General features: G+C 29.9%; 2 protein-coding genes across 2 annotated transcripts, besides 4 other annotated features; one reads left to right on the forward strand and one right to left on the reverse strand.

The window, feature by feature from the left end:
* Nucleotides 1-32: 32 nt before the first annotated feature.
* On the reverse strand, nt 33-4,092 carry TVAGG3_0333800 (ankyrin repeat and SOCS box-containing protein 4 family; the record flags this gene model as incomplete). The annotated part of the gene is made up of 1 exon (XM_001305211.1): nt 2,599-4,092. One exon carries the CDS (start codon nt 4,090-4,092, stop codon nt 2,599-2,601), a length of 1,494 nt encoding a protein of 497 aa, XP_001305212.1.
* Nucleotides 4,093-5,188: 1,096 nt separating this feature from the next.
* Nucleotides 5,189-5,226: a mobile genetic element.
* Nucleotides 5,189-5,226: a terminal%2Cinverted (terminal inverted repeat of Banshee-A3 transposon ID:TVAGG3_0333810).
* Nucleotides 5,227-5,871: 645 nt separating this feature from the next.
* Nucleotides 5,872-7,454: a mobile genetic element.
* A 162-nt stretch (nt 7,455-7,616) lies between these two features.
* On the forward strand, nt 7,617-9,013 carry TVAGG3_0333830 (proton-transporting ATPase activity, rotational mechanism; the record flags this gene model as incomplete). Its single annotated transcript, XM_001305212.2, has 1 exon — nt 7,650-8,951. The coding sequence occupies one exon, from the start codon at nt 7,650-7,652 to the stop codon at nt 8,949-8,951; it is 1,302 nt and encodes a 433-aa protein (XP_001305213.1).
* A 1,445-nt stretch (nt 9,014-10,458) lies between these two features.
* Nucleotides 10,459-13,103: part of a mobile genetic element that runs on past the window's edge.

The raw sequence follows: 13,103 nt of genomic DNA on the forward strand, positions 1-13,103 counted from the left end.
ATTTGTGATTCGATATGCGAGGAATTTCTAAATGAATTTTTGTGTGTCTTAAGCGTTTTATATGTCATTAATTCTTTTGGTTCTGTATTCAAGAATGCATGATATTAATTGTCCCCCTTTTTTATTGAAACAGACCCGTAAAAAAAGTACGATTGTTTCAATTTTCATTACTTTTCATGAAGGAATTCCATGTAGGAAAAGACATTTAGAAGGCAATGACATCTGGGAAGAATTTTACGAGGATTCGTTCCGAAATAAGAAGACAAAATGTTAAAACTGCGAGATTAAATCTGGAGAAACACAATACTACTTAGATGAATGTCTTTTCTCTGATGAAAAAGATAAAATAATAAATTTTGATGCTTCATATAACTCCAAACTTTTCCATAATTACTGCGAATTCTATAATTGTTCTTCGCCAGGAAATGGAGGTAGTATATTCACTGAAAGCCAAGATTGCTCTATAGTACAAAGGAGATTTTGTGCAATAGATTCTTTCTCAAATCCAACCGATAATGAAAATTGTTATGGATTATTTTCGTAGGAAATGTAGGTGAAAATTGTCTTAATTATATCCTTGAAAGCACATTATTTGGCTGTGGAAAGCCAGGAACTGATACGAACGCATTGACCTTTCAAGAAAATGGTAATATTTCGCTATCTAAAACAAATTATACTTCATGAAAAGCATGGGAAATATCATCGAGTTATGCAGAAAGTACAACAGCTCCACTTAAATTTGAGTATTCGACATACTTTAATAACATTGCAGATAGCGAATCAATATTAATAACTGCGAATTTTAAATCCTCATTGAATCATTTGAATATCGTAAATAATTCTCAAAAGGGCACTGATTTTGGATTGATTGCTCATTATGAAGATGTTATGAATATTGATTTCTGTTCTATAACGGGGAATACAGTACCAAATGATGCTACATTGTTCTATAATGATGGCAATATAATAGTCAATAATTGCTACGTTAAAAATAATATTCTGAGCTCATTTTTTAAACCAACTGATATTAGTGGTTCAACAGAATATTTTAATAATACCTTATCTCATTTATCCCTGAATAGATGTGAAGCAGAATTTCCGATTTTTAATTTTTTTAGCACAAAGCTAGTCATGCTTCATGGTGGCATCGCCAATCTCAAATTAACAATTCCAAATTTAGTAATTATGAAAAAGTAAAAGATGTTTGTTATCATATTTCGAATTCTCGATTCGAAATCATTTTAACTCATTAATTTGTAGTTCTATATGATAAAATTAAAATCATTCAAATCTCTGTTAACACGGGGTGTATCTTTAAATTTTATGGTAGAAATTTAGATTAAGATTTGCTCCGATTTAAATATGTACATACACCCGTGTAACATGACATTCAATCCTGTTGTTTAAGATAAATTTTCATTTACGCTTCAAGCTTGTCGTAATAAATTCGAATAGAGGTCAGATAGGTGTAATTATTTAGAAAAAAATCAGAAGAAATTTCCAATTCAATGAAAATTTTAAAGTATATTTATGTTTGCCAAGGTGCTATGGAATCGATGAAATAATATAATGTTTTAAATATATTTGACAAGTATAGTCTGGAAATATGAGTCTTTATTATTATAAATAAATAAATGAAAAATATGGCGACCCGCTCTTGAACCTTTGCCTTTACGAAATTCAACTTGACAGTCTTGTCTTGTTTGAATTAAGGATTTCTTTCCAATTATATCTGGATGCATAATGAAGAGGGGTACATCCATCTTTGTTTTCAGCATTGATATCTGCACCATTTGAAATAAGAATTTCTGCAGTTTCTTTGCGATTTTCTCTGGCTGCTAGATGAAGAGGGGTACATACATCTTTGCCTTCAGCACCGATATCTGCACCATTTGAAATAAGAATTTCTGCAGTTTCTTTGCTATTTTTAATGGCTGCATAATGAAAAGGGGTCCATCCATCTTTGTCTTTAGCATTGATATTTGCACCATTTGAAATAAGAATTTCTGCAGTTTCTTTGCGATTTTCTCTGGCTGCTAGATGAAGAGGGGTACATCCATCTTTGTCTTTAGCATCGACATCTGCACCATTTGAAATAAGAATTTATGCAGTTTCTTTCCGATTATATCTGGATGCATAATGAAGAGGGGTAAATTCATATTCGTCTTTAGCATCGACATCTGCACCATTTGAAATAAGAATTTATGCAGTTTCTTTCCGATTATATCTGGATGCATAATGAAGAGGGGTAAATTCATATTCGTCTTTAGCATTGATATTTGCACCATTTGAAATAAGAATTTCTGCAGTTTCTTTGCTATTTTTAATGGCTGCATAATGAAGAGGGGTCCATCCATCTTTGCCTTCAGCACCGATATCTGCACCATTTGAAATAAGAATTTTTGCAGTTTCTTTGCTATTTTTAATGGCTGCTAGATGAAGAGGGGTAAATACATATTTGTCTTTAGCATCGACATCTGCACCATTTGAAATAAGAATTTCTGCAGCTTCTTTCCTATTTTCTCTGGCTGCATAATGAAGAGGGGTACATCCATATTCGTCATTAGCATTGATATTTGCACCATTTGAAATAAGAATTTATGCAGTTTCTTTCCGATTATATCTGGATGCATAATGAAGAGGGGTAAATTCATATTCGTCTTTAGCATTGATATTTGCACCATTTGAAATAAGAATTTCTGCAGTTTCTTTGCTATTTTTAATGGCTGCATAATGAAGAGGGGTCCATCCATCTTTGCCTTCAGCACCGATATTTGCACCATTTGAAATAAGAATTTCTGCAGTTTCTTTGCTATTTTTAATGGCTGCATAATGAAGAGGGGTACATCCATATTCGTCTTTAGCATTGATATTTGCACCATTTGAAATAAGAATTTCTGCAGTTTCTTTGCTATTTTTAATGGCTGCATAATGAAGAGGGGTCCATCCATCTTTGCCTTCAGCACCGATATCTGCACCATTTGAAATAAGAATTTTTGCAGTTTCTTTGCTATTTTTAATGGCTGCATAATGAAGAGGGGTACATCCATATTCGTCTTTAGCATTGATATTTGCACCATTTGAAATAAGAATTTCTGCAGTTTCTTTGCTATTTTCTCTGGCTGCATAATGAAGAGGGGTACATCCATATTCGTCATTAGAATTGATATCTGCACCATTTGAAATAAAATATTCTAAAAGTGATGAAAGATGGAAATTCGAAGAATAAACAAAACATGTGTTGATATCATTTGTTTGATCTAAGTAAACTAAAAATGATTGAAGATTATTGTATTTATAGCACAATTCTAAATCAATGTTTATGTTGTGTTCATTCATCAAAAATGTGACAAAATCGATATTGTGTGATATTATTGCATATTTCATGCATACATCATCTGGTTTTTGTACTTTCAAGCATTCATTCAGAATGGCTTGATTTCCGCTCAAAAAAGAATATCTAAGACATTCTGGAGTGATTTCTGATTGAAATTTCGTTATTAAGATCTTAAAACAATCAACAGATCCATGATAACAACATAATTCAAGTAATGAAATACCTTCATATGAATATGGATATAATTCACTTTTTAATTTTTGATTTTTATCAAATCCTTCGCTTTCTGTAAAAATTATCAATGATATTTTGTCATCATACATAATAGATCTGTGAATTGTATTTTGTTCGTGAATATCAGATGAATAATGAGAATCTTCAAAATCGTTAAAATTTTTTCTCCCATTTTCATTCAAGACTATATTGTATTCTTTGTAGAAAAGGTAGTTAAAAACTTCGTTGATTTTGTTGACCTGATTTAGATGGAATTCGTCAACAATTTGTTTGGTAATCGCTAAATATAACTTCATGAAGCAGTTGTTATAAATTGAAAGTTGAGATATTTTATTGATAATCTCACCAGGCGGAATTCGATAAGAGTCAATCAGGTTTTGTTTGATTTTGTTGTAAATTGCGTTTAATTTTTCTTCGTCATTTGTTTTAAGCCGGTACAAAGCATCGGAGACATCATTATATCCTGTAAAAATCTCCATCAATTTCTCATAATGGGCTTGGTGAGTTTCTCCCTTGGACATCAACCAAAAATTTTAGATGTCGTAATTTTCCATAAATTTCTCAAAACTCGATACACATTTTTACAGTCAGATTTTTCGTGAGACTACCTTTCTCGATACACATTTTTACCGAAAGGTAGGTCCACAAGCATATCATGTGATTGATCTGCAGTGCAAAGAGGTATATTTGATCAAATATAATTTGGGCCTCAGGTGGTTTCGCTTGCCCTTCGGGCAAGCACGCCACCTTCGGCCAAATTAAATTATTTTTTGAAAAATTGAATTATTCACTATTTAGTTGGCGCAAAGCTCCAACAAAATAATGAAGAATACTACTATTTGTTTACTTAAAATATGATTAAAATTTCTGAACGAAAACTATCAAAATTAAGTCATAAAAAATACAAATATAGGACGCTAATTTACTGTAAATTCATAATGTAAAAAGTGTGGGTGTTGTCCTCTATATACAGTCTTAATTCTATCGGCGCTTCGCGCCGATAGAATTGACTGACAAGGCTGTCATGCACCAGTGTGTTATAACAGATCGATTTTATTTGAAATTTCATAAATTATAATAAATTTGATATTCAGAGACGGCGCTACGCGCCTTTTAGCATTCTGGGCACTTACGTGCCCAGAATGCAAGATTGAGAAAATTGAAACTTCGTTTCAAATTTCTGCCTTGCTGTTAGGCAAAAAGAAAGTCAGTACAAAAAAATTTTGAAATTGAGAATAAAAATAATATTGTGAGTTTTTGTGATATATGGATTTTTTAGAAGATTTTAGAGATTGAAGTCTCAATTTATAAAAATTTTTTAAATTGAGAGGAATTTTAATGATATTATTTTATTTGATATTTGGATTTTGTAGATGATTTTAGAGATGTCAGTCTCAATTTAAAAAAATTACAAAAAATGATCGTAAAATAATCGTTTTTGTTCAAATCCTTTTCATTTCGGGAAATTGAAGTTAAATATCAAAGAGATGGTCTATGCATATGTTAAATCAAATCATTAAAAAGTGTTTTGATGACTTTTTCTAACCGCAAATCGTCACTTTTTGATGTTTTAAAATTATTATATATCCTATATGCATTCAAGATGCAAATTAATATTGTTGTAAACAGAAATTCATCAAAAGTGACACCTCAGAAAAGCTAAAATATTGAATTTTTGGAACTTTTGATAGAGCACGTTTTTAAATATTAATTAAAGTAAATGTATATTTTGTAAAGATTCTTTTTAATAAAAAAATAAAATTTTGAAGAAGAACACAAAATCTTCTGAAAAATAATATCACATAAACTCATATTATTTTCTAATATGACATGATGGAAAAATTGATTGGATTGACACCAGTTCATATTGCAGGGGAAATATTTTAGTAAAATTACAAATGATAATGAAGAAATGATCATTCATTATTCTCAAGAATTTATGATAATCGAGGTGAAGTATCATTGAAAGGAAACTTTAGAGTACAAAATTGAAGGGTTATAAGTACAACAATAAAATTCCATGTTATCATACACATTTTAATGAACTGCTCTTATATTGAAGGATTACATTTTTGATATATTTCTTCAGGATCAAAGTTAGCTTATCTTTGATATATCGCGCAGTATAATAGAATGTAAACTAATAATTATTGAAATTTTTTAAAAATTATCCTTTTTATACTGAACAAATCCTTGCATATACATAAATTAAGTCAATCAACCAATATTTCAATAAGTTAATAGATGGTTTCCACTAAGTTATCAATGATTAAAAAAGAATCTCGATATATTGCCAACATAAAGGTACATTCACTAGGCGATAACAGTAAAATGGGATGAAAATAGGATAAATAGCATCCCTATATAGTGCCTAACAATATTTATACGGGCCAAAAAAATTTGGCTAGAGATTTGGCGAGTTATAAAACTTAGAAAATTGAGAGGGATTTTTATTTTTGAATTTTTTTGGAAAGTTAAAATTGCGATTAAAAATAGATTTCTAGGAGAACTAAGCATCTCATCATATATTTAAATCGATAAAAATATTAAATAATAGTTGAATAGTATAACAACGTGAAATTATGGCTGAATCTACAGAAAAAATGAACATATTTGACATTTTTGAAAATTCATACGTTAGATGGTGACAGACTCATAAACTATACTTTAGCTAAGATTGATATATGGTTTCAACAACACATGGTTAAAATCGTAAAAATATTTTAGATTTCAAAAAGATATTTATGGTAATATAATGGAACAAAGTCAACAAATAGCATGTTAAATATGTTATAATTAACTTTTTATTAGATCCAATAGTAGATATCGAATGGTTTCCAGCTTTATGGTTAAATATTTTCTTTTCGAGCTTCTCTTTAACTGTTGTATTAAGGTTGTAAATTTTTGATGCTAGAAACTATGGAATCTTCTTTGCTGCTGCATTTTTCTTGAGAGTTCTTGCAATTTCGAATAGATCTGCGCATTGTATGAAATGGAGGCTTTAAAATATCTTGAAAACAGAATAGGACTGCTTTTCCAAAGGAATGCTTACTTGTAAATCAGAGAGTTTCAAAATTGAGAGCAAGATTATCATCATAACTTTCGATTTTGCTGCGAAAAAGGAAGACAAGTAATTAACAAATCATTTACTGTTGTTCATCAAAAGAAGAAAACTTTGATAACAACTAATGATGATAAAATCAAGCTATCTTTTAATATTTTAAATTGATAAGACATTCAAAATATTTGAATGGTTTAAAATATTTTCTTTTAATTTCTATAAGATATTATCATGATTATATAATAAAATTTAAATTTTTATTCAAAAAGGCAATATTTCAAACTTTTAATTTCAAAAATCTTAATTCTGCAATAAGTGTATTTAATTGTAGCAAATTTAATGATCCTTCGTCATGCTTAGCAATTTGGAACTCATAAATTAATGATTTCTTCAAGTAAAATTCTGTATTATTTCAAAAGTCAATAATTCTCTAGTAACTTTTCTTCAAACCCTAACCATTATATTATATGTATAATGGAGAATAATTGCAAAGAAAGATAGCCGAATTTACTGGGTAGTTCTTGTGATGCGAAATAATTGCAAATTAACACCTAGTTTTAACAGCATCAATCTCTTTTTGCTCTCATTTAAATGCATTCGCACACTTTAATTTTGAAATATAAGAGTTTTGGAAATTATCAAATTTATCTGCTCAAATACTATAGATCTTCATAAGTGTTAATAGAATCATTAGCCTTACATATAGTGTTTAATATAATGATGCACATTATACTGGGATTCATTCCTTATTCATCTAGTTATTATAAGATTTACAACCCCATGAAAATTTAAAATTTTGTCAAAAATAGTGAATGTACCTTTGCCAACATTTATTATTATTTTAACAGAAGAAATGAATTATTATTAAATTTTATGCTTAAAAACTCTAAATATAAGAATTGATGGATGAGTTTACAATCTCTCAAAATACTTCTTAATCGTCTATCTTGATCGACGTTGTAAACCATTCAATTTCCTCACAAAATTTTCTAGAGTCTGTTCGATCCAGATAACAGTATGCAGCGTTCAAAGCACCCATTATTTGTTCGTCTCGAGCAACGCGATGCCATTTTTAGAGATGGAAACCCAGCTTCTCTCTCCTTAGAATCAGAAAATGCTGAGGATTGCAAAGCATTTGTTTCCCTTTTCCAGGCATCTCCAGAAAATCAATTAACAGAATTCGTCAAAAACAAAAATCACGCAGAAATCTTCACAAAGCTTCTTTCAACACGTTCTGACCCAGCACCACTCAATCTTCTTTGCGCTTTCATCGATAGATTATTAGATCTCGATTTCAACGCTACAATCGGAGCACTTATGGCTAACTCCCAGAAACTCTCTGAGGGCTGCGCTAAAATTCTCATTGGCCACACAGCTGATCACTTGAATCAAGCATTCTTAGTTCGTACAATCCTTCTCCTCCTTGGTACAATCATTTCCGAGCGTGATACAAAGGCCACAACAGAAGCCTTCCAGACATTCACACGTACAGCCCTTTCCCTCCTCTCAGCCAAGTTAAATGAAGCCTCAATCGCCCTCGAATGTGTCAAGCGTGCTCTCCGCTCAGAGCAGTTCCGCTCCACATTCATTTCCGAGAAGGGAACAAAGCTTCTTCTTGATCTCCTCACACAAGCACAAAAGGCAAGCAACACAGACTCTCTCTACCACATCCTCTTCTGCATCTGGGGAATCTCATTCTCTGCAGAAGGTGCTGGCCAACTCTCTGAAGGTGACTTTATCCCAATCTTGACAAAACTCCTCTCTACAGTTCAGCCAGAACGTGAAGAGCTCGTCCGCCTTCTCACATTCATCATCCAGCAGCTTAACCCATCAATTGTTTTCATCGAGAACGCTTATGATTACGATATCCTCCGCCTCGTCCGTAACCTTCAGACAAAGCACTACGTCGACCCAGAGCTTACAACAGAGATCGCTAAGGTCGCTGATGATATGGCCCAGGCCCTTAAGAAGCTCTCTCTTTGGGACAAATACGTCCGCGAAGTCAAGAGCGGAAAGCTGAAGAACACAATCTCACACTCATCAGAACTCTTCTGGAAGGCTAACGTTGAGAGATTCGGTGAAAATAACTTCGCAGTTCTTATTGCTCTCAGAGATCTTCTTAAATCTGATGATGAAGAGACAGTTACAGTCGCTTGCCACGATATCGGTGAATACGTCCACAGACACCCACTCGGAAGGATAAAAGTTGAAGAAATCCATGCAAAGGAAATGATCATGGAGCTTCTTATAAACAAGAACCAGAATATTGTTTCACAGGCACTGAGGACAACACAGCTCTTGCTCCTCAGAAACAACTAAACTCTATTTTAAAGAATTTAACTTTCGTACTTTTATATTTACAAATAGTTATTTACTGAGTATGTATACTAACCAATTTCAAAGTCTTAAATGGTCTGTTTCTATTTCAAGATTTGATATCGTTGAAATTTTTTTACAGTTTTTATAAAATGAATCCGTGTTAATGATAGTTTATCTGAGGTGAATTTGGTCATTAGAATGTCTTAAGATGATTTAGAATCAATAAAAAAATTTTATCTTGCAATTATCGGAATATATGAACGTGAAAAATTATTGATTTCTTTAACTCCGATGGAATTTTGAAGAAAAAACATGTGAAATCAGATTCAAAATACTGTCAAAATTGCAAACATGGAGTTGTTGAATAAAAACATTCAACATTAGTTATATTTTATATATAATGTATAATTCCATAAAAGGAACAGAATTTAGCTTGTGTTCGCAAAATATCTTTCAACATTATTTATGTAATAGGTTTCATTCGTTTCCACAAAATGATCACTATCAAATTGAAACACATACTGTATGAAATTAGAAATATGAAATTATGTTGCAATACCCTACGTTCCCAACTTCTGGAAAACGGTTTTTCACCCTTATGATCAGTTTCAGACACTTTGGGAGTCTCCCAAACTTTGATATTTTGCATTATGATAGAGAAACGTGTCTAGTTTAACGCACAGTTGTTTTAAAGGCAAATGATGATATCACATGAAATTATCAAATTATCAAATTTTGAAGTACCAGTCCAAAGGGTTAATTAGATCCTACACAGATGTGCGATAGTGAAACATATGTGTTCTTGATTTGAGAAGTCCTACTGATAGAGGTATGAATCTCACAGCTTTGTGTGAGTGTGTCTGACACTTGTATAGAGTGGAATATGCGCCGACATATATTATATAATAACATGTAGTTGATAATTATGAAAAAATAGAATTTGATGCGAATGATATTGAAAGTTGTTTTGTAATTTGATATTTTTCTTATATGTGTTAATTAGTAAATGGCTTGTTTGTTGTGATAGTACTGTGAAAAATGAAAGGTATTTTAAATTAAAAAATTGAGATTTTGAGATATCTCTAGAATTAAGAATTTATTATGTATTTGACTTTTATATAACTATGTGTAAAGGATCTCGATGTCTATATGCTTTAAATAAAATTAAATAAAATGAGATAAAAAATTAAAATGGACAAGAAGATATATGGAAATGTAATTTTTATTGTATTGGTTGTTGGCAAAATGATTTTAATACAGATTTAAGAATTTGGAATGGATTTGAAATTAAATGATTTTTATTCAAGGAATAATAAGATTTTGAACTGGTTTTTATTTTGAGAATGTAAACTCCTTCCATAGGATATGTATTAGAAAGATCAATTTTAAACTTTTTGAAAGAATTGTTTTTTTGTTGAGTGATTTTCTCTCATTTGATAATATTTTTAAGTTGGCGTATCTTACGCCCTTCCAAATATTTCTTAAAAATTTAAATTTGTCTCATCTCGGGCGCGTAAAGGGTTGGCGTCCTAAGGCGTCCTGATGTAAACTATTCAATTTTTGAGAAGTTTACACCATAATTGAATAGTTTATGGCGTCCTGAGAGGAGATTTCAATGGGTATGGCGTCCTAAAAAAATAGAAGAAAATGATTTTTTCTCGATTTTCTAGAAATTGAATTTTTTAAAAAAAAAAATCAAAACGTATACATTCAAGAAAGACTATAAATGAAGATTTTTCTATTTTTTTCATTCTAAAACATCTTTTTTTGGATAATTTTTTTTAATAAATATGTAAGAAAGATTTGAAGAAAAAGTAAATTTACTTTCAGAAAATTCGTTTTACAATGTAAGACCCATAACAACTATAAATATTCAATTATTAAAATAAAAAAGAAAAACAGATTAAATGTATCTCACATCAAAATCCATTGACCTAAGGATGTTAAGTTTCTGTTTTTAAAAGTTGATATTTTTTTAATTTTAAGAAAATTAATAGCATGTTATTAGACAATAGGAGTGTAATGATATTGACTAAACAGAAATGAGAGAATAGAGATATAATTTTGATAAGCAATATTGCAAACAAATTCTGAAGTAAAATCGCGATCAATAATTGAAAATTACGATCATGTACTGAAAATGACGATCGAATGAATGAATAGAATTATATCTAAGAAAAATAAATTGTATTTAGAAGATGAACAAAGAAAGGTGTATGCTAAAACATTTAACAATAAATGGAAATAAAACGAAATTGTTAAAAAAAAAATGAAAATTTTAAATAATATATTATTTTTTAGTCATAAGAATAAAATATAGTAGTTATAAAAGGAATTAGACTTCATATATCAATTCTTTTTCTCTGTAGATGTGAACGTTTGCTTTTCGATCTCTTTCGATGAACTTGAAAATATAAGTTATTATCGCTGAGAATCCTTTCCGAAATAGGAGCTTTACGTTTAGGAGGATTGTCGGATGAATTTTGTTTTTTATTGTTTGATTTTGTTGTTATGGAAGATTTTTTCTATTTTTTCAGAATTTTGCTTGCTATTAACTGAAACTTGTTTTGACGGCCCAACAATAGCATTTGTAGTAGGAAGAATTCCCAATAACGAGCGCATTTTCGATAATTGTTTTCAAGGATTCTATTTTTTATCACAATATTAATCTTGAAAAATTCAGTAATTTAACTGAAACAGAACAACAAACAATTTTAAATTCCTACAAAGCGGATAAATTTACATATTACATAATGTGCTCACAAATTGTAAAATCAAACTGGAACAATTTATCCCAAACTTTAGTTAATATTGCAAATCAATATTTGCCATTTTTAGATGAAGAAAAGCAAATATATATATTTACTGAAATAACTGGCAATTATCAAAATTTTGAAATTTCAGTTGCAAACTTGTTACTTTTTTATGAAAACAATGAAGAAAAATTAAGCAACTGTTTTAATTTAACATTGTTCCAGCAAATTTATTCCAAAAATGGAATCGAGCAAATGATATTTTTTGCTGCAAATACAATTTGTTGCAATAACACTTCTATCAATTTTTACAATCTCCTTGAAATTGAAGAAATGAATCCATTTGATTTTTTTTATTTCTCAATTCAATATAAAGAGATATTAAATTGCGATGATTTTCCAAAAGTTACAGAAGTAATCACAGGTTTAATCTCAGCTTCAAATATTAATGCTATTATGCGAATTTGCCAAAAAATTTTGGATAAAATTACATTTTATAAATGTAATTATTGCCATATTACCTCAATATGGAATTTTATCACAAATGCAGCAATAATTCTTCCTGATGAAGATTTATTAATCAAATTATTAAAATTCATAGAAAAAACAGAAAAAGCAACAGATGAATTATTCGAACCGGAGAATGATTTGGGTTTCTATGAATATTTAAATTCGATTTTCTCAGATATTACATCTGCGAGAAATAAGCAATTTCTCTTGGAATTTCTAAATACCCATGAAGATGACTTCACTTATGATCAAACATTGTGAGGTCATTTTTGATCAACAAATTAATTGAAATTCCGATCAAAAAAAATTCACAAATTGGATCAAAAAAATCGAATCTCAAGTTCAAAATAAAAAATTTCTACATTTTTATCAAATTTAGATTTTTTTTTTCAAATCATGCGAATTGATTGAATAATTGCATATTTTATCCATGCATCTAGAAGTATGTGTAATATTTTTGCTTTCATCAAGAAATTGTCGAATTTGATCTTAATTTTTTTTGAAAAATATACTTTTAGAAAAAGAAATAGTGATTGAATAGCTGCCCATGCTGTAAAAAGGTTATTTTTACAAGTAAAAAAAATTGTTATTTTTCGAGCAAGTCGAGGCTTTTTACCATCTTATTTTTGAAAAATTTACGAAAAATTATATCTGAAAAAACGCTTCATTTTGATATCTTACAATGATAAAATACCTTTGCTGGGATATAATAGCTACACCTGGACATCTACTACATTAATGCGTATGACAGGTAAAGTTGATTTCAAAAGTATAGCCTGGAAAGATTACAATAAATCAACGATAATTCAAAAAAATTTCTTATAAGTTAACATAATAAAAATTTAATTTTTATATTTCTTGTAGTATACTTAAGTATATAATATATTTA

Source organism: Trichomonas vaginalis, chromosome V (assembly GCF_026262505.1).
Source record: "Trichomonas vaginalis G3 chromosome V, whole genome shotgun sequence".
Classification (NCBI taxonomy): Eukaryota; Parabasalia; order Trichomonadida; family Trichomonadidae; genus Trichomonas; species Trichomonas vaginalis.